This window comes from Sinohyriopsis cumingii, chromosome 9 (genome assembly GCF_028554795.1).
Source record: "Sinohyriopsis cumingii isolate HCF-2022 chromosome 9, ASM2855479v2, whole genome shotgun sequence".
NCBI lineage: Eukaryota > Metazoa > Mollusca > Bivalvia > Unionida > Unionidae > Sinohyriopsis > Sinohyriopsis cumingii.
The window spans coordinates 3,699,983-3,722,429 of record NC_142969.1 but is presented as its reverse complement, the minus strand read 5'-3'; the positions used below and the strand labels follow the sequence as shown (position 1 = coordinate 3,722,429).

The following is a 22,447-nucleotide window of genomic DNA, read 5'->3' as shown; positions in this document are numbered from 1 at the left end:
ACTAACAATACTAATAATAACTTTTTTTTTTTAATGATTGAATCAATGCTTAGTACGGACAGTGAATAAATTGCAATTACTTAATGAACAATGATTTTTTTAAGCATTCGCTTCATTTTGGTTATTGTCCTCTTTTCGGCTTGTACTATTTTGTTATTTTTTCGGAAATTATAAGTCCAGCTTTGGGTGATTTTTTAATGATTTAGATAACCATTTTGCACAATTATGTGAAACGTACATTTTCTCTTCTTTAAATCATGGTCGAAGGTTTGTAATGCTTTTGCAATATGAGTCATACTCTTAGGTTTTAGTTACTTTTTAAATTGATTGAAACATGCATTAATAAATATTAATATCATAATTATCATAAAGAAGTTATGAAACTGACTTGCTGATTAATTAATGTAAATTTGTAAATAAATTAAATGTTTGCACCTTGAAATGTGCAAAATTGAGTCATATTGAAATTAAATTACTCATTGTTTTATTATAAAACCGTTTTTAGATCGAGAAGTAGCAGATTGAAAAGATATATATAAATGGTCGCTTTTCTAAATGTTTTGCAATAGATTGTATCCATTAAAGCGATACAGACATATTCATACCTGCCAGGTCTGAATCGGTTCTAGTCCTTTCATTAGTCTTCTCGTTGGGTTTTGTGGTCAAAGATGATGTGCTTTCCAGAATCTCTTTATCTATCGAAATAACAATGCAAAGTGTGAAAGATTAATGTATCATGAAGTATGTCTAACTTTATATATTTCATTCTTTACACTTGCGTTATGCATGCTTCTCTAAATTCTGGTAGTCACAAGATGCATGTAATACATGGATGTTTATTACTAAAAGGTTACCTTTGTTTTACGGTAATTAATATATAATGTCCATTGTTTGCAGTATTGCAGAAATTAGCTTAAACTCCATCTACGCCCCTTGACATCTTAAAACATAATATATACCAGTGTAACAAAGTTAGCTATCTGATTATTTATTACATAAACTCAATACAGTTTACTGTCAGGAATACAAAAAACACACCCATTGATACAGTCGTGTACAAAGAGTTTCAACAATATAGCAAATCATTTCAATACAAATCAAAAACGTTCAGGATATAATTAACATAATGCGTTTCTAACTTATTCATGATGTTCTTAACTTTTTTGTTCCTAGAGGTAAGTTTTCTAAGTCTATTCCCTGTAATAAGATTGAAATCAGTTGAATTTACGGAGGGAAGTAAACGTTCCTTTGATTAAAGGCAATACTTCATTCAATATGTTGGCATCTAAATGGAGGTAAATTTGCTCTTTTCTTCTCTTTACTTCTCCTCATCGTGGTATTCTATAAATCCGTTAAGTATGTGATATAGATATATGTTAACTTCAACGTCAATAAATCTATTAAAGGCAAATAGTGATAGCCAGTAAATCCATTAAAGGCAAATAGTGATAGCCAGTAAATCTATTAAAGGCAAATAGTGATAGCCAGTAAATCTATTAAAGGCAAATAGTGATAGCCAATAAATCTATTAAAAGCAAATAGTGATAGCCAATAAATCTATTAAAGGCAAATAGTGATAGCCAGTAAATCTATTAAAGGCAAATAGTGAAAGCATGTCGATAAAAAGTGAATCTAAAATGATATCGAAATCTTTGACATGTTTCGGGCCTCTATTAAAAGCGTCAAGAACCAGATAAAAGAGGCACATTATGAAAAGCGACTTTATTCACATCTATATCTTTTCTTCACTTTCTCTTGCACAAATAGATTTACACCAGTTTTTTCAAACATATGTTTTGACTTGTAGTCGTAAATGTCTTTAATTATTTTCCACTACTAGAAATAATAATGGTAATAATAATAAGAAAAAGAAGAAAAAGAGGAAGAGACGAAGACGATGAATGACAACAACAAAGTCGACGAGATCGATGTCTACTTGTCCCAGACATTTAAAACAGTGTTGATACCGCAGCATCACAAGGATAATCGTGAATTCCAGGTCGACTATACCGACCACGTGTTTGGGTTTGTGACGGAACATCTTCGTACCGCAGCCGTAGGTTAGAGTAACACTAGGGAAAAAGTTTCACACAGAAATGATGGACATTAACTGGCTGGTGAAGTCATTAAGAGCGGGCGAGAGATTGGGGAATGGAACACATCTACCTCAACGGGTAAGCCTAGCCAGCAACCCCGACTTTGCGGCGGCATTCAATATAGACGATGTCTTGTTTGTCACCTTGACCGACATAAAGGCACTGTATCGGAAGGACATCCTGAGCCAAGATATGACAGTCATTATTCCCGAGACAAATGATAAAGGGGTTCTTGTGCTAATGGACATCGTCGAGTTAAACATCACAGGCGCCATGCAGACCATACCAGACCCATACTGTAGAGGATTACTTTCGATGGTCCAATATTGTGTATCTGGCAAGTCCATGGATTGGCTGTCTCAGCTTGAACAACTTGTTGCCGCTCACTGACTGCGGATAGCAAGGCTAACTGATGGCCTACTCGGTATAAAATCCGCACAGTTATATAAAACCTGCCGCATACAAGCAAGATGATAAAGCGTATGGTCACATTTATCCGTTTGAAGCCCTGTTCAAAGTCAATGGCGTGCCCACTCTCACGGAACTGCAAAGTAACTGATGTGCAGTCTGCAATATATACCTGATTTGAACCTACAATATACAAGGCTCACACCAGTTAAGTGTAAGCCACTTGGAAAACTCCCAGCAAACTTTGAAGGAAAGTGTGTGGAAGGACTATAACCTATTGGCAGGTAGCGCAGAAGATGTAGAATAACAATTTCAACCTCAGCGACGTGAACATTGACCCTGGACCCTGCACCATGTGTACTAAGCATACAATATTGTACCGGCGAGCCGACCGTATCAATCGCAGGCTCTAACATGCATTTGTTCATGGTCCTTACGAGGTTGGTGCCATGTGTTGTTCCTCTTGTGATTTCCCCCATTGTGTATAGCACCCAGGTGTCTGAGGGCGGAACTTTCTCTTATATGCCAATCTGCCACGTAAAAGACACTGCAATCTCAATTCGCATCGGAGTTTAACAAAAGACACCAACTGGCGTTTTACCTGTGTGTTATTGCGATGTGGACATAATGTATTAATACACTATTATTGCTTACGAAAGTGTAGGAATTATATCAAGCGACAACTGACTGGTGTGGCGCTGTCGTTCCAATGATACATATTGTTTTCCCTCTGTCGCCTTCGTTGCATTAGTCACTGACTAAGCAGCACGCAAGACCAGCGGCTACAGCTAGGTCCACAAAACAAGCACAACAAAGTGTAGCATGTGCTCTTTTTTAACTATAGATGCCTGTACTGGAGTAATTTGAATGTCGACTTTTTCTCCGACTATCATTGTTGCTTTATAAGATCATGATGTTTACAATCGTGCGTTGTTGTTCAGCATTATTTACTTGTGCTAGCTCCTGACGGTAGTGCACAAATGCATTCTAAGCCACACCCTTATCGTTTTGATCTGGCCGTTATTTTGTCACATTATGTTGTCTTGCTTTTTCAATATTACCATATGTTATCATTCTGGCGTTAGTACTGGCTGTAGAGGTAGTAAATATCACTAATTATGCTTGTAGAAGAGAACCTTAATAAAGGATTGTAACTTAAATCCGTGTGTTTATGTGAACGTGCATGTGTTTATATAATTGTATAAATCTTTCCCAGATAGCAATAAGATTTAATTTGTTCACTGCATGGTGGATTGTTATCAATAATTTGTGCAAAAAATAATATGACATTGAACTAATCTGTGGACGTAATCATTAAAGTCATACGCGACATTGTCACTAAATCTTTTTATATACACACACGCGCACTCAACCGCGCGTGCATATATACACACATACATACAGAAAGACAGAAATACATCCATACACACATACAATCATACAGACATGCATGCATGCATGCATCCATCCATACACACATAAACACTCACACACACATAAATACATGCATCATACATACATACATACGTTGTTGTTGTTGTTGTAGGGTTTAACGCCATTTTTCAGCACACGATAGGCTATACATGGCGGCCAGTGTTAATGGTGGAAGAAGAACCCGGGAAAACTCCAGAAAGAACCACCGGCCCACGAGAAGCTACTGGCAAGTTTTCACACATACCCACATTGGCTGAATCCGAGACTCGAACCTACGCAGAAAGAGGTGCGATTGCAGTGATTCGTAACGGAGAGCGCTTTAGACCACTGGGCCACTCCGGGTCCCACATACATACATACATACATGCATACATACAGCAGGGTTGATGGCATGTCGTCTATTGACGATGATGTATCAGATAGCCTCATGTTGGTGACCGCAAACAGCATAGCTTCATTCTACAATAAAATGTGTGCCCTACTATCAACTAGCATGCTCTAACATGATACAAAAAGTCAGTAATAAATTAACGTTAAAAATAAACGATCAAAGGCCAAAGTCTTCTTATCAAATCCGCATTTTTTTTGTTTGACAGCTCATTGTGTGTGTGTTTATGTATTTGTTTATGTATTTGTTCATGTTTATTTCCTAGAGATTTCTATATTGTTTTCTGTATTTATATATCTCATTTTGTAAGTGCATTAGTTGACGATGTATATATCATGCTTGCGTTCTCGTCTATGATGTGTCTCATAATCCTATGATATGTATAATATGTATCTTAGCAACCTGATATACTCTTTGTTGAAGAGGTAACTAAGTCATTTAGACAGTCAGTCATAGATAAATGCATGCACGCACGCATACGCGCAAACAAATATATATATGCATAAATACATATGTCATATGAAGAAGAAAAAAACACATATAGAATTACACTGTTATAAGTTTTTCATTTCATTTCGTTACTATCTCGAACTTAATGTTAAACACATAACTCTAAAGACGTATTAACCTTTCGAAATATTATCATCATCAAGCAACTGATAACAGATCAGTGCCTTGCTCCGCCAAATGATTGCAGATTTGCATAATTGCAGGTATTGAGATATTTCGTTTTGTCAATACGGTAGCTGACACAGTATTACTATTGTATTTTTGTAAATTTTCTGTTCTAATTTATGATCTTGTATTATCATGAATTTGTTTAATCTGATGTAATCTCTTTTTACATACATACTTACATACATACATACATACATACATAAATACATACATACATACATTCATGCATACATACATACATACATACATACATATATACATGCATGCATGCATACATACATATATGCATACACACACACACACAGATTCTTTAAATAATTTATTCATCCAGCGACGACTGAAACCATTAACTTACAACACCTTTTTAAAAAGAGCTAAAATCATCATGTTTTATTATTATTGTTATTATTATTATTGTTATTATTATTATTATTATTGTTATTATTATTATTATTGTTATTATTATTATTATTATTATTATTGTTATTATTATTATTATTATTATTATTATTATTAGTATTATTGTTATTATTATTATTATTATTATTATTATTGTTATTATTATTATTATTATTGTTATTATTATTATTATCATTATTATTATTATTATTATTGTTATTATTATTATTATTATTATTATTATTATTATTGTTATTATTATTATTATTATTATTGTTATTATTATTATTATTATTGTTATTATTATTATTATTATTATTATTATTATTATTATTATTATTATTAATTGTAGTGATCTTGCTATAGTAAAGTTATTTGCTTTTCGAACTGCTACTGATGGAACAATTTAAAGGAAATTTTGAACTAGTAGTTATCATGCCTATTGCATTGAAAATCTTATTTTCTGCTCAATATATTGAATTTGATAGGTATTGTTACGTTTATCTTGTATTTATTTATTTAATGTCATCATATTGCACAATCCTATGGTTTTCTCATTTATTGTAGATGTATAATGCGTGACAAAGACAGATATGTTATTATCTTATTGAGTATCAGATTCAAGAGCACATTTGTGTTGATTGTATCGAGTCATGTGATATCAACATCCGCTCTTAGTCTTAGGTCTTGTGTTATAAACATCCGTTATCAGGCTCAGTTAGAGGCGCTATACAGACGAATCATAATGATAATGTATAGTCATTTATCGTGAAGTATAGGGTCGTAGATGTACAGATTTGTTAGCAGTAATGGTACAATCATAACAGATTCGTAATACATGAACAGACGGAATGACAACCCGTTGCATTCATGTGTTTCTATACGTGTAACGTTGAACCAAACATGTTTACGGTCAAATAATTAGACGAGCCACAAGGTGAGTTTCATGCAGTTTATAGTCTATCCCATGATTTTGTAAAAAGCTCGTGAAATCAAAACAAAGTCATGTCAGATTTTTATCATATTGATTGAATGAACATAAATACCGTTAAGGGCATTGAACTGCATGCTTTATGTTTAGCTATATATGTTCGACACTGCTTTAAGTAGCCTGGATTAGACTTGCCTTCCCAAACAGAATCATATATTACAATATCTGCCTCTTAAATGACCATCTATAAACAAATGCTCTGTACGGACACGTTTACAGTGCAAGAAAAGCCTTACTAGAGTCTAGATGGACAATTTTTATTCAGTGTCAACATGTCGTCAATGCTTTGTTTTCCAGTTCAAAACTAATCTCCCTTCAATCTCTATAATTACATACAGCACTGTCTCATGTACTTGTTGGTTCGACCCAAACATTATGGTTTTGGTGTTTGCTTTGCCACAGAAAATATATTCAACAAGCCCTCCCCGTATCCTCCATCACCCATTCGGCCCAACGAACACCTTTTGCTCGCATCATTATTTTTATATTGGCATCAGCATATATATATATATATATATATATATATATATATATATATATATATATATATATATATATATATATGTGTGTGTGTTCGTTTTCCATCTTCATATCGTATATACAATTTTGCATCAATATATGTGTATTCCTATGTCATTATCATCTGATTTCCCTGATAGCAATTAATATTTGAGTCAAATGTACAAACATACTTACTCCATTTAAACGAGCTTAGGTGATTTGTACAAGGAAAGGCGCGTCACGTAAGTGCAAAAACAAAGGTTTTTTGATTATTTGGTACTATACTTTCTTCGACATCATATTATAACCCTTCATGGGAAAATATAAATTGCTGACTGTTTCGAGTAATTGTGAATATTATAAGAAGCGGAAACTTTTAACTACTACCTAGTGTTGTTTTTAAATGTGATTCATTAGTTGGGGATCCTGATAATATTGGATTATAATTTGGTGTAAAAGTTTAAATGAAGATCTCATTGCATTTCATTAGAATTTATCATCAGTTAATATATCAAAAATCTGATTAATCAATTGATATAGTTATTATAAAGCAAACTGATGAATGAGAATAATGCGACGACAATATCAAGATTATTTATAGTCGAAGTTGCGTTACTGATACAATAATTATTTCATACCAGATTACTTCAATGTATTCATTTAAATTGAATATCTAAACATGCCCATTGACTTGCTTGTTTGACCTATATTATATACATACCGTCATACATACATACATAATATGTAAGTGAACGAATTTTTAGCAGGTTCAAATTTATGTTTTTATACACATATGCATAATGTGCTTGATCTTAAAGTTACGGTGGTACACATTTTCATTGTCATTATCTGGGCCAGTGCTACGTGATATTCGTGACTGGGCATGAAACCGGAAAAGACTCAACAGTTCAGATTTAATGTCTAAATTATAAATAATATTTGAAATAAAAGAGAGTTACCTTGGCATAAAATGGCATTTTTCTGTAAGCAGTCTTCTCCCTCAATCAACACTACGTCTCCTTTTTTACGGACAACTGCACAATACGTGTCCTTCTTATTGAGCTGTAGACCTAATGATTTATTTTAAAATTTAAACGTTTAAATATAGATTTAAATTCAAAGTAAATAAATACTCTATTATCGATCAAGGTCACAGTTAAATATATATATATATATATATATATATATATATATATATATATATATATATATATATATATATATATATATATGTGTGTGTGTGTGGCTTAATTTAAATTTTATAAATAACACAACTTATCTCCTCCAGAAAATCTATTAAGAATATTTATATATGTTACCATCTTATTCACACGTATTTGCATATATGAACAAGGTTTCTAGCTAGCTTATTACCAGAGGTTATAAATAAACTTCATATTTTCAGAATTAAATAATTATTTTTCGTTCCAGATTATATATATCTTCCCTGCGTTATACGTTTCCATCGTCATTTAACACAATATTCATTGTGATTTTAGTTTGTTGATACCTGGTAAAGTCTGTAATGTACAAGAAATCGTGCATATATTATTGAATGTACAGGCACTACCTTGCGTTTTCCACTTGAAGTAGAATAAATTGTCATTGAATGAGTTTTGCATATGTTATTGAATGTACAGGCACTACCTTGCGTTTTCCACTTGAAGTAGAATAAATTGTCATTGAATGAGTTGTCCCCATACATGTATTTATGTTGGCTATGAGAACGCTACCAAGATGTCGAACATATAAGGAGCTCACGGGAAGCAATTTTGAAAGACTATGACGTCATATCAATCTTACCCAAACAGAATTATATAGTTGTACTTTGATATATTTGAAAAAATGTATCGTATTTTATAAAGAATTGTTTCTTACCGTTTGCTCTATGAAATGTTGATATACGACGAAATCCTAACCAGTATGTCAAATTGTCTTTCATCATCCACGATTCTGTTTGTGATGACAGTTGTCCTCCTATATCAGCACAAAATTTCCTTGTTTGGTTCCATCCGAAAGGACTAGGTAGATCCATCCTACATAGTTCTTTCCCAAAAGGTGTCCAATTATGAGCTTTGCATGCTGTGTAATTGCCTACAATTGTGATTGAACTAATACATAGGATTATATACTGTATTTTACTAGCCAAATATTAGGTAATTCGGCAGATATTGTATGTAGTATTTCGAGTTCTAATGGCTAAAATTACGACGACGTTCATCATTTCATTTTTTTATTAGCTGGGAGCCCGTTTTAATGGATATCCTTGTCGGTTCCTATCACGAACTTAAATGTCCAACGAACAAGCATCCCATTGCCAGTATGATGGGATCACCATCCCTTAAAGGCCCATTCAAACATTTAAGTAGCGACTGAAATTTCGTCCTAGAGAAATAGCAAACAGTTTTATAATCGAAATATAATAAATAATATCAAGAATTAAACAACATAATTAGCCTTTGTATTATAAACATTTATATCAAAACGAGATATGTCCACCAATTTACCATTTAATCAAACGTTTATCAAATAAAAGAAAAACAACGGTACAGCTCATTAAAGAAAATCTCTATATAGATATAATATACAAACAATTATATAGACTGGTCCTAATTTATCCGATATGAATGATTCGAGGTAAAGACTTTCATTGTATTACAGACATACACACACACAGACACAGACATACACACACAGACACACACATAAACACACACAGACATACACACACTGTTACAAGTGTAGGCTCTTAGAATATGTAACAAGAAAAAGTGAAGACAACAAGATTTGATAAATTCATCAAATATTTTATTTTCATATAATAAACATGGTAAAAATGAAACAAAGACCTTACAGTTGTAAGAATCAAGTTCAGAATGAATCGAAGAATTAAAAAAATAGAGATCCTATTATTAAAATGTCCTAACATAATCTGAGTTCGAGTCCCGATAAAATCCAAAATGGAAGGCGATGACGTATAGTATGGTCCGCCTCGTGCTGATGTGTCACAAATTCTTTGTTGAATCAAAGAAAATAGTATTCCAGTTTTGACTTCCGAATAAATTTCAAGAAATTTACTTTTCTAAGTATTTAATTCAGAGACCAATTATTTATATGAAAAATAATCTCTTGGAATCCAATTAATTTAATTAAACGTAAAATAATGTGGCCCAAGACTGTTCATAACATACAACATCTTGACATCTCCAGTGTTATTGCAAGAACAACTATTATTTATCAAAACATCAATAATAAATGTAGCTACAACGCACAAAAGATTCCCCGATGTGGGTCCATCCTCAGGAAAACCTAATTGATACACGATATTTGACACTGTGGCCAGAAATTGCCATGTTTCCACTTTATGAATCTTACTCTGAGAAAGAATAAATAAATAAAAAAAGGTCGTTTATTAGAAACTGTCACTAGTTCTGAATCAAGGCCAGGAACTAGGTCAGCATTATATACAATGTCTCTATAATGATGTTTATGTCAAAAAATCTCTGAACTCTATTCTAGACAACTTCAGAATAATATGTAGTGGACTGCAAAAATGTAAAACTAACAAAAAACAATTGAAGTCGATCGAATATACATTAAATCAAATATATATAAAACACACACAGACAGCTTGACAAAGAAACATTGACATTAAAACATGAGTAAATTATTAATACCCGTACCTCCCTCACATATTCCTCCGTCCGTAAGTTGCCATACACAGCTTGCTGTAAATAAATCCGTTCCATTAGTAGTTTTCTGGGCGTAGACACATTCCTTAGCATTAGGTGCTATTTTCTTGGTAACGGACGTATCGACTGTAATGAGTCAGTCGTATTTATTAGTTGTATGATAAGTTCATTTAACCCTATTAGTTATACCAACACAATAAATACAACCTGCATAACTACAGGGCAGGTAAGACCATCATCTGTCAAACATGAAAACAAAACAAAACAAAAGCAAAACAAATTTGTGTAAATGATATTCCTTGTAAAGATTGACAGCTTTCTTCAGTTTATGTCGCAAAATTTGAATCATCTTTTTTAGTTCTGAATTTGGTTATATCATAATGTCTTAAATCACTATATTGTCAAACAATAATAACGTAGTTTTGAATAATCTGCAAGTTAAGTACTTACCTTTGAAACAAAGAGATTGAAAATAGTACAATTCTTATCACAAGAGTCAGATAAAGGATTCATATTCATAAACAAAAGCATATACAGATATATCCATCTAAAGAAGCAGGGGAAATATCCCTTAAGTCAGGCAACAGGGCAATAGTATGTATTAGACCTTAATATACAGGCTGCCATGCCGGTTACCTCCAAATAATCGTAAAAGGAATGGATGATGGTTCAGGAACATCTTGATAAATCTCAACGTACATCACTATATGCAAACAATGACTTGATCATCAAGCTGAGGAAACCTTTGTTCTCAAACAAATTTAAAGAAACATGCTGGTACGAAAACCTCATGTATCAATCATTAAAAAGAGAAAAAAAACGGTTCTTCGTAGGCTTGGTTGTTTTAAATACCAAAAAGAAACATGATCAACACCGTAAATTGCAAAGTTCTTAAATCGTGACAAAATATTTGAAAGAAAATAATGATTCTAGCAGACACAAAACGCCAAACAATTATACAGCTTTTGTCAAATAGCTATCATCTCAGCTTTGAAATTACGTTTTCAACGATACTTGTAACCCTTTGTCCTAGGACGCGTTGTCTCGCATGAGAGATTACTGTTTCATTTTTCATTATCCTGGAGGCCCACCTAAGCCTCTGCCTTTGATGCAGTTTATTGATTAAATGTACATGATCTTAATCCGATTTACAAACTACTTTTTCATCTTCAAATCCAACCTAAATCGAAACTTCAATATTAACTTATGAATCATTCTGATTCTTGAAATGGCACTATTCCAAATGGAAGTTACTATCCTACAGATATCGATAAGTCAATCCGACGTACCATGAAACCTAACACAAACCGCTTAATTTGAAACACAAGCTTGGAAATATCAATCTTGTTTTATCCAGCACTCCAAATACGAATTTTACATTTTGTTTGAATTAAGAATGCCATTCTTTAAGTGATTACCGGTGGTTTCAAAAAATGTTAGGTCACAGACTGCTAATTGGAAAACTAATACTTTTCAATCAACCCAACACTTCCGCGCTTTGGAAACTATTTGGCACTTTATTTGGTGTTTTCCCTGTTCTAATGTAAATGTATCTACCAAAGCAGTTATAAATGCAATAAAGGTTTACTTGTATTGATAAACATATTTAACACTATATGAACTGTGGCTAATTATAACATAAAATTACCTTTTTCATACAAAGATATTGATTCGTTTCCACCACAAAGATGAATTGGATCATTGTTGCACTTGACGTTACAAAGCGTTGACCGATTAAGATTGTCTGCCTTTGTGAAACAAATGCAATCCCTATCCTGAAAAAAATAGCAACATCATTTATCAAGGCATTGATATAGTCGTACAATATTAACGAATTACATCTCTTTATCAGATATCAAGATTGATTTCATCCAATCATATTTGTTTTATATTTGCTCATTGTATATTCCACTTGTACTTGTGTCATTCAATCTTATGTTGTTATTCAACGGTTGATAATGTTGATATGAAAGCTTGAACTCTGGTACTGTACGTTTGTATCTTACATTACATCGGAAGAGCATCGACATATTTTTGCTTGAATACTATGGCTCAGTAGTTGCATCATAACATTCAAAAATAAAAAGTATGCGTGGACAATAAACATATTGATAATTATAGCGAATAAGGAAACAAATTTTATCATTACCTTCAATCCTATGTAAAGATTCCCTTCGCAAAACTTCAAACAATTTCCTAAGATGTTTGTATCAAACTTCTTCGCGTCAAATTTCAAACCGGTCGTTTTCAAACAGACTGCAAAAAGGACATATACTTTTATATTTAAGTAAAAAAGCGCACTATGTAATTTTTATGAATAATCGAAAAATTTTATCCTTTACAATTATATATAAACACCATTTCAAGCACATTGTAAGACTTTTCTTAAAACAAGAATATAAAAAATAAGAACGCAAAGCAGAAATTAATTAACTGATTAGTACTCTCGTTATATAAATATCAATGTGTCTTTTACGAGAGTATCTCGCGATATACCCTGAGTGAAAGACTTTATTACTAAATCAAATATTTCAAAATAACGACTCACATGGCCTACTTAGTAAAATAACCTGCATAACGAACCCATTCGGTGGGAAATAACTTAATCCCTATAATACCCCCCAATGAGATATTGCTGTAAGTTGTCTACATGTTCTGTATATAGGTTAACATTAATTTTTTTAAATTTACCTACAGCTTATTATCTTTTTAATTAACCTTCCCCCATTGACACGAATAACTATATAATATGTTGTTTATAGATGATCATTACAATGTACAGTGATTAAACAAAATTACATACAATACATAAAGCAATGTTTCTAGGTTTATATAAAATATTGGAATTCATAGCATATAACCTCATAACGAAAAATAAATATTTTGTAAATAAAGCGATCCTTTACATGGCGATTTAACGCTTATAGAGGTAATATACTAATAAAAGTACACATGATTATTTCTTATGACTGACACAAAATATATCATAAATACATACAAATAAAATAGTATGTAACTTTTTTATCTGGTAACTGCAACTGCAATTTTCGTTTTCCTTGGCCACAATCCGGGACGGTCTTATGTGCCTCAAGATTGTGTACAACGGTTGTCTTTATAGCGAATGTTCAGCCGGGCTTCAAACATAAGTTGTGACAATTTGATTTGAGATTTTATTGTATTCATTTTCAAATGATCATTTTCCCTGGAAATACGTAAGTGTTTTCCAACAAAATGCTTGGACAAGTACATTCACTGAATTGTATACTGAATTCAGAATTTAAATAATATGTTCTGTGATCCAACAAAACGTCGACATAAGATCACTACGCACGATGCAACAAACGACATCGTCTTTCATTTTGGATTTCATCGGGATTGAAACTCAGTTTCATTCAGGATATTGTGTTACTATGATTTTTATCTGTTTCAATTCTTGGATTATTTTTGGATTTGATCCGTAAAACCGTAAGTTTGTTTTCACTTGATATTTTAGGGAAATACATTATTTGTTACATTTTACAATGCCTATTTTCTTCACTCACTTTTGTTTGTTGTCGATCATTGAAGTCGTTCCTTTTTTATACTGGGCGATATCAGCATGTCCATAAGGTAAAGTCTTGTGGTCTGGACGTTGCACTGGTTGCACGTGGTTTGCCATGACGTTAGTATATACACAACTAAAATGTGGTACTACATTCGTGGTGTGATGCTTATCTGGCATAACATCACATCTGAGTTTCTCGTTGGACTTACGTTCTATAATTTCTGTTTAAAATGATTCAACTTTCTCGATATACGTGTTTATTTACAACGTAATATCGGTCTTGGACATTGTCCCTTTTCATATGCTGACCAATATCGACGTGACCGTATGGTAAAGTGAAGTGGTTGGGAAGCCGATCTTTCTTCTGATACACGATTTGATAGACTTTATCCACGGGTCGACAGACGATTCGGTGTGTGCGTAAAAACGTACACTCTTGTTCTGTTCACGGGTGGTCACTTCAAAGTTTTCATTTTGTCCATACTTTTGTCCCACCACGATGGCACGGGCTAAAGACATCTGGTATTGAGTGTTGCTAATTTGAACGAGGCTCATTTCGATGATGCGAAGTTCGTCCACCAATAACATCTTGTTGTGCCCTATCCCTTGGGGAAGAGAAACGTGGGTAATGAACAGTGTCGCTTTTCCATCGGTGATGTGAAATTTATCGTTGGATTGTTGCACGTGTTGAATCTTGTATATGACATTGGCAGTTGTCAATTCTGCTGGACTGCTAAACTCGATCCTAACAGGGGACATTAAACTAACGTGATGAATGGAAAGTCTCAAGGGATTGTCTTCTTTGGTTTGACAATGCTGTTCTAGTGTTGTCAACAAAGAATTCCACACGTCGATGATCAACCCCATTGTTTTATCCACCGGTACGTAGGACCTGAAATCTTTATACCTAACCGTGTACGTGTAGGCCATGGTTCTAAATTTTCTAGAGAAACGCTTCACCGTCTCTCGATTGTGGTAGTCCTTTCCAGGGTTTAGTACTGATGGTTACAAATAGGCTCTCTCGGTCTCGTCGAATACGTGGAAGGTGATGATTCAGGTTAGCTCATGTGTTCAATTTGAGCGAACACTTCGTTTCGTGTGTGAGGCGATATGTCAAGTCGCTGCATCTTACATTCTTCTCTCTCACTGAAATCATGCGATCGTTCCATCTCGACTGCTGATTTAGAAATCATTTAATCAGTTTCTCTCTCTCTCTCTCTCTCTCTCTCTCTCTCTCTCTCTCTCTATATATATATATATATATATATATATATATATATATATACATACATATATATGTATATATATATATATATATATATATATATATATATATATATATATATATATATATATATATATATATATATACCTCTTGTTGTGACAATGACTTGGTATATTTCACAAAGGTAAGTGAAAGTCCAAAATTTAAGAACCATGTCTGACTTATGCGAAGGACAATAGTAGTTAATGGGGATCTTATAGGGTCTATGGGATTTATCATTACAGACCCCCTTGGGAACATATAGGGTCTATGTAAATTTAACATGGAGAAAAATCGTGGGAACATATAGGGTCTATGGGAATTAACATGGCCAAAAACCCTGGGACAATATAGGGTCTATGTAAATTTAACATGGAGAAAAATCGTGGGAACATATAGGGTCTATGGGAATTAACATGGCCAAAAACCCTGGGACAATATAGGGTCTATGTAAATTTAACATGGACATAAACCCTTGGGACTGTATAGGGTCTATGTAAAATTGAAACAGGGAGGGTCTCTATTTTTTAAAAAAAAAATAAAATAAAAAAAGGGTAGGCAATTCAAAGACTATCTCTTTTCGAGAAATATGGCTGGCCCTGAAAAGGGCCTTTGGTTTATGTTATAATATGCCCTTAACATAAAGGGCATTTGCGACATCTTCTTGTCCTCAAACTTCGTCTTACAGCAGGGCCATACATCAGAGTCCTCTTGAGGCAACCTTGTCTCTCTATATAGACTCTTCTTATCCACAGGCTGCTGCTGGTCCTGTGGACAACGGTCCACTTGGATCGGACATACATGAGCATGTCCGTCCTGAACATCATTGTTGACACAAGGGTTGAAGATTCAACGTCGGTCCACATGTTGAGGCTCCTACAATAGGTGAATCAATGCACTGAACTGCGCTTATTTATAGGGACAGGTAGGATTGAAACGGATTGAGTTCATTCACCAATCCGAACACGCGTTACAAAATTCAGCCAGCTGCATCCAATCCGAAGAGAGCAGTCTGTGACGTCACGTAGTCAATATAGATCTGCTAGCGCTTGTGTGCAGTCAATCTATGCGACAGTGATTCAACATGACGGAAACTCAGAAAACGATCCAATGGGGTGCACCAGCAGCGGAGACCGCCCAAGGGAACCCGGACTTACTTTCAGAAGAGGTGAATTGGGATTTTGTGGATTTTCTCTCCTCGCAAGAATTTGTTCCGGAGCCTTCGTTACCTTCTTCATTACCGCAAGTGGAGAATTTTAGACAGAGACAGAAAGAAGAATTGGAGAAATTTATGCAACGACAAAAAGAAGCGGAACAGGCTTTTCTCCTACAGCAACAGCAACAAGAAGAAGAGGTAAGAAAAAAACAACAGCAAGAAGAAGTAGCAGCAAAGAAACAAGAGGGTGAGAATCAAACGGTCACGGTACTGTTGGATATTTTAGCGGAGTTAAGAAGTCTGAAACAAATGTATCAGACTTCTTTATCACGACCGAAGAGAATACGACCTTCCCGAGCTAAACACGTCAACCCTGTGACTAAGCCTACCGTACCACCCTTAGTGATTTCAACCCAATCATTATCATCATCATCAACATTACGCAGTCCAGAAGTAGGCCTTGGCCGTGGCAAAGGCTTAAGGCAGTTAAAGTTGATTGCTTAAACTCACCCCTACATCGTAAAGAAAAAAGGCCCTTTTCAGGGCCACCCACATATCTCGAAAAGAAATACAATTTCAATTTGCCAATAACTCAAAAAAAAAAATAAACCCCACCCATTTTTACCCTTATAGTACGTGCCTGTGTATGAGTGCGTGAGTGTAGCTTCTTATTTTAAAATCAAAACTCAAAGACTCTTACCTTATATCATTCATTTATTCTTTTCTCCATTTTTTACAATCCAATTCACAATTCACAACACAACACTTTAATAAAAAGTTCATTGATTTCTTCTTTTCTCCTTGTTTAGTCTCTCTGTTTTTTGAATTTCTTCACCGTCACACTCTTTTCCTCTTCTTCTTCCTCCTCGCTTTCTTCCCTTTTTCTTTTTTTCTCCTGTTTCTTTTTCTTCATCTGTCTTCTTTCTTCCTCAGAAGAATCCCTCTCTTCCTCTGAAGAATCCCTCTCTTCTTCTGAAGAATTCCTCTTTTCTTCTGACTCCTCTTGTTTCTTTTTTGGGCAATCTGGAGACCAATGTCCTTTTTCTTTACAATAATAACAGGTATCTTTACTTTTGTCTTTTTTAGCTCCTGTTTTTTGACGGTCTGGACACTCTGAAGACCAATGCCCTTTCTTCTGACAGATATAGCAAGTATCTTGACTTTTATCTCGAAAGGAAGGAGAGTAGTCCGTAGGCTGGTCTGAAGAGAATTTTCTAATGACCCCTCGCAAAGCTCTGACGAAACGTTCCATCTGGTTAGTCTCTTCCATCGTTGTGCTCGGCTTGAGAGTGAAATGAATAGTGAAAGGACAAGACACACACCCTTTTATATACGCTGGTCTGCTATGACTATAAAGTAGTTCATGGTGTTTGAACTTGAGTCATTTGACTTTTTGCTTTCAAGATGAAACGATCCCATTCATTCGAGAAGAAAGAAGAAGAAAGTAAGAGGCAGAAACGTGATCTATCGCCTCGTACCAGGGCTGAAATATTGACACAAATTCATGCCAGTGATTTTGAAGAGGACATGAGTGAACCAGAATCCGAACCCTCTAAACCAAGTCCACCACCCTTTGTCAACTCTGAAAAGTACTATTCCATTCGAGAGACGGAAAAGCGCTCCTCTAGAAAATTTAGAACCACGGCTTACAAATACACGGTGAAGTTTAAAGATTTCAAGTCCGAAGTACCGTTAGAGAAAGCAGAAGGGTTCATCACCGGAGTGTGGGATTCTCTGCTCACTGCACTCAAGCGACAATGTCAACCCAAAGAAGACGATCGCTTGAGACTTTCCATACAACACGACGGTTTGAAATCCCCTGTTTGGATCGAGTTTAGCACCCCTGCAGAATTGACCGCTTCCAAAGTCATGGACAAGATTCAACACGTGCAACAATCTAATGACCAGTTTGACATCACCGATGGAAAAGCCACATTGGACATGACCCACGTCTCTCCTCCTCAAGGGACCGGACGCAAAAAGATGTTATTGGTGAACGACCTTCGCAGCATTAAGCGTAGCCTTGTCCAAATTCACAATCCTCATGACCAGATGTGTTTAGCCCGTGCCATCGTGGTGGGACGAACCTATGCCAACAAGAACGACACGGTAGAATGGAAAAGAGACTGGGAGAACATTCGACAATCGGACCGAGCCAAACAACGAAGTGAAGCAGAACTCCTGTTACGAAAAGCTGGCATGTCCAAAGACACACCCTGTGGCATTCCTGAGATGCAAAAATTGCAAGATGCCCTAGCTCCACGATACACTTTGAAAGTGCACCCTCAAGAAGTGCGCGGGTCTCTGTTGTTTCGAGGGCAAGATTTTAAGGACGGAAAATACATTCATGTTTATCATCACGATGACCATTTCGATACCATTACCAGTATCACCGGATTCCTGGGATACGGTTATTACTGTGAGAAATGTGACCATGGTTATAATAATCGAGAGCAACACAAGCATTGTGGATCGAAATGCTCAGGATGTTTGGCCTCTTCACCCTGTCTGAGCGAAGAACCAGTGCCTTGTTCCACTTGTCTGCGCACGTTTGTCAGCCCTACCTGTTACCAACAACATCTGAAAACGCAAGGTTCACATCAGAAATGTGCTTGTCAACTCCTGAGATTGTGCCCTACGTGTGGACAAGGCATACGTACCAATAGTACCAAGGCACACGTATGTTCAGGAAAAAAGAAATGTCACATTTGTCACCACATCGTGGACTTGGAACACCAATGTTACGTGCAAAAATACCAACCCCCACCAGAGAAAGAGGACGGTCACAAGAAGAAAGGCAATTTCATCTTTTTCGATTTCGAATGCATGCAAGAGACTGGCATTCACATTCCTAATTTCTGCGTGGCTCATCGAGCGTGCGAGAAGTGCATTCAAGAACCTATCTTCAGTCATTGCCCTCACTGCAGCAAGATTCCTGGAGGGCGTGAAAAAATCTTTCGGGGGCCAAACACGTTAGCCGATTTTGCCCAATGGGTCTTAGACCCCATCGACAAGACGTGGAGCCAAGAGGACATCGGACTTTACGGAGATTGTCATCGTCATGCCACGGTGATGGCTCACAATTTCTCCGGATACGATGGACAGTTTCTTCTCAGATACTATACGGAACATGGCACCGAACGTCCTAAAGTGACTTTGAACGGAGCCAAAATCATTTTCATGCAAGTGGGACAAGTACAGTTTAAAGATTCGATGAGCTATTTGGCCATGCCTTTGAGTCGAATGCCTAAAACGTTTGGAATGACAGAAATGGCTAAAGGGTACTTTCCACACTTTTTCAATACGGAAGCCAATCAACACGCCGTTCTACCCCATTTACCTGAGGCTCACTATTACGACCCCGACAACATGCGTACCGAACAACGAGAAGCTTTCTACGCTTGGTACCAGGCTCATGCCTCTGACCCCTTCGACTTTCAGGAAGAAATGCTAAAGTATTGTCGTTCCGACGTGGACATTTTACGGCGTTGCTGTGGAAAATTTCGAGAACTGTTCATGGAACACGGAGGGGTCGATCCTTTGAAAGAAGCTTGCACCATTGCCAAAGCGTGTTCCTTAGTGTATCGACAACGATTCATGCCTGAAAACACCGTGGCTGTCATCAGTCCTCAAACGACCCACTATGTCAAGCGTCAATACTCGGTCAAAGCCCTACGTTGGTTACATTACTTGTGCGACAAGGAAGACAAGTGGATTCAGCATGCCCGCAACGGAGGGGGCGAAAAGACCATCGGAACGTATTCGGTCGATGGCTGGGACTTAGAAAACCCCAAGATCGTGTACGAGTTTAACGGTTGCTTATTTCACGGATGTCCCGTTTGTTATCCTGACCGTGGCACTAAAAATCAGTTTTTGCAACGAACCATGGAAGACTTGTACCAGGACACTTGTCAGCGACGCCTAAAGTTAGAACAGCAAGGATACCAAGTGGTGGAAATGTGGGAACACGAGTACGATCACCGTATGAAAACCGATCCCGAGTTTAAACGCCTCGTGGAAAGTTACCAGTTCATGGACCCGCTGAACCCGAGGGATAGTTTGTACGGAGGAAGGACCAATGCCACCTGTTTGCTGTACCAAGCCGACGAAGAGAACGGAGAAGAAATCAAATACTTGGACGTGTGTTCGCTGTATCCCTACGTGTGCAAATATTGTCGCTTTCCTGTAGGGCACCCGCAATTGTTCACGGAACACATCGACCTGGTCAACATTCGACAATACGAAGGCTTGATCAAGTGTAAAGTTTTGCCTCCCACGAACCTATACCATCCCGTCTTACCTCACCATTGTCAAGGCAAACTGATGTTTCCTTTGTGCCGTACTTGTGCCGAAACGTGCAACCAAGACCAGCCTTGTCATCACAGCCAGGAAGAACGGGTCTTGACGGGAACCTGGGTCAGCGTAGAATTGTTCAAAGCTATGGACATGGGATACCAACTGTTAGAAGTGTACGAAATTTGCCACTTTCCCAAGACACAACAATACCACAAGGGTGACCCTACTCAGAAAAGCATTTTCGCAGACTACGTGGATGCCTTTTTGAAACTGAAGCAAGAAGCCAGCGGCTATCCTTCCTGGTGTCACACTCCCGAAGACCAAATACAATTCAAAGAGAAATACTACGAACAAGAAGGCATCACTTTAGACCACATCGAGAAAAACGAAGGCAGGCGATCGTTTGCCAAAGTGATGTTAAATTGCTTGTGGGGTAAAATGGCACAACGCCCGTGTTTACCCAAGACGGAATATTTGACAGAACCTTCCCGCTACTTTCAGATGATTCACGACAAAACCAAATTCATGAAACACGTGGACGTCGTTCGCGAGGATTTGATCTTAGTCAATTACGAAGAAGATCTGGACTTTGTACAAGACGACCCCTTTGGAAATGTCATCATTGCGGCTTACGTGACAGCCCATGCTCGCTTAAAATTGTACGAAGCTTTAGAACTGTTAGAAGAACGCGTCCTGTACTTTGACACAGACAGTTGCATTTACATCCATCACCCGATTCAACATCACCCTGACATCGAAGGAGACCGTTTAGGAGCCTGGACAGACGAGCATCCCGACGACAAGATTCTAAGTTTCGTCAGTGGCGGTCCCAAAAATTACGGCTACGAATACCGGGACAAACAAGGAGAAGTGCACACGACGTGCAAAGTGAAAGGACTGACTCTGAATCATCGTACCAGTCGTGTGGTCAACTTTGGGGTATTGAAAGAAGCCTTGCAATCGGAAGAGGATGGAAACTTTAAAGTGACCACTTACCAACCGAACAAGATTGTACGTTTACCCACTCACCACATCGTCAGTCGACCTTTGGAAAAAGTTTATCAAATCGTGTACCAGAAGCGAGTTCGACTTCCCAATCATTTCACCTTACCGTACGGTCACGTCGGTATTGGTCTGTATATAAAAAGGAACCCTAGGCAAGATCGATAGTTCATTGTGACTACCAAGACCGAGCAAACAAGATGAATACTTTGAAAGAGACATCGTTCCAGTTTGGGGATTGTAAAAAAGTTGTATCTTCCTCTAGTGTGACTAATACTGGATGGATAAGACCCAGGCATTGCGACGGAAAATGTCCGGAAGGAAACTGCGATTGTCCATGTGGTTACCATTGTAATTGCGTAACGGAGTTTGCAGACGAGTGCGATTGTGAGCCTTGCGATGGATACGATGCTGTACGTTGTGACCTGAGCGATGCCGTAAAGCATCATGGGAACTTTAGTGCCCCTACCCCTATCATGGAAAGTGATGCTGTGCGTGTCAAACCTGTCGGATGCGAAAGTGATGCCGCTCGTCCTGTTGGACATTTTACTGGGTTTCGTTTTAAAGGGGAATGTTCACCTTCACGTCTACCCCCCTA

The 22,447-nt window shown here is 36.5% G+C and overlaps 1 protein-coding gene across 5 annotated transcripts in view; it reads right to left on the bottom strand.

Moving 5' to 3' along the window:
* LOC149791189 (uncharacterized) overlaps positions 1 to 22,447 on the bottom strand; it is a 60,117-nt gene that overhangs the window by 20,405 nt on the left and 17,265 nt on the right. For 3 of the 5 annotated variants that reach the window (XM_089969634.1, XM_089969639.1, XM_089969638.1), the window contains exons 3-8: positions 12,737 to 12,843; positions 12,236 to 12,362; positions 10,579 to 10,713; positions 8,774 to 8,989; positions 7,855 to 7,965; positions 606 to 695 (exon numbers count right to left, since the gene is read on the bottom strand). In XM_089969634.1, coding sequence (XP_089825760.1) covers positions 606 to 695; positions 7,855 to 7,965; positions 8,774 to 8,989; positions 10,579 to 10,713; positions 12,236 to 12,362; positions 12,737 to 12,843 — 786 coding nt within the window. The remainder of the gene's footprint in view (positions 1 to 605; positions 696 to 7,854; positions 7,966 to 8,773; positions 8,990 to 10,578; positions 10,714 to 12,235; positions 12,363 to 12,736; positions 12,844 to 22,447) is intronic. The other 2 variants (XM_089969635.1, XM_089969637.1) reach the window with 2 other exon arrangements.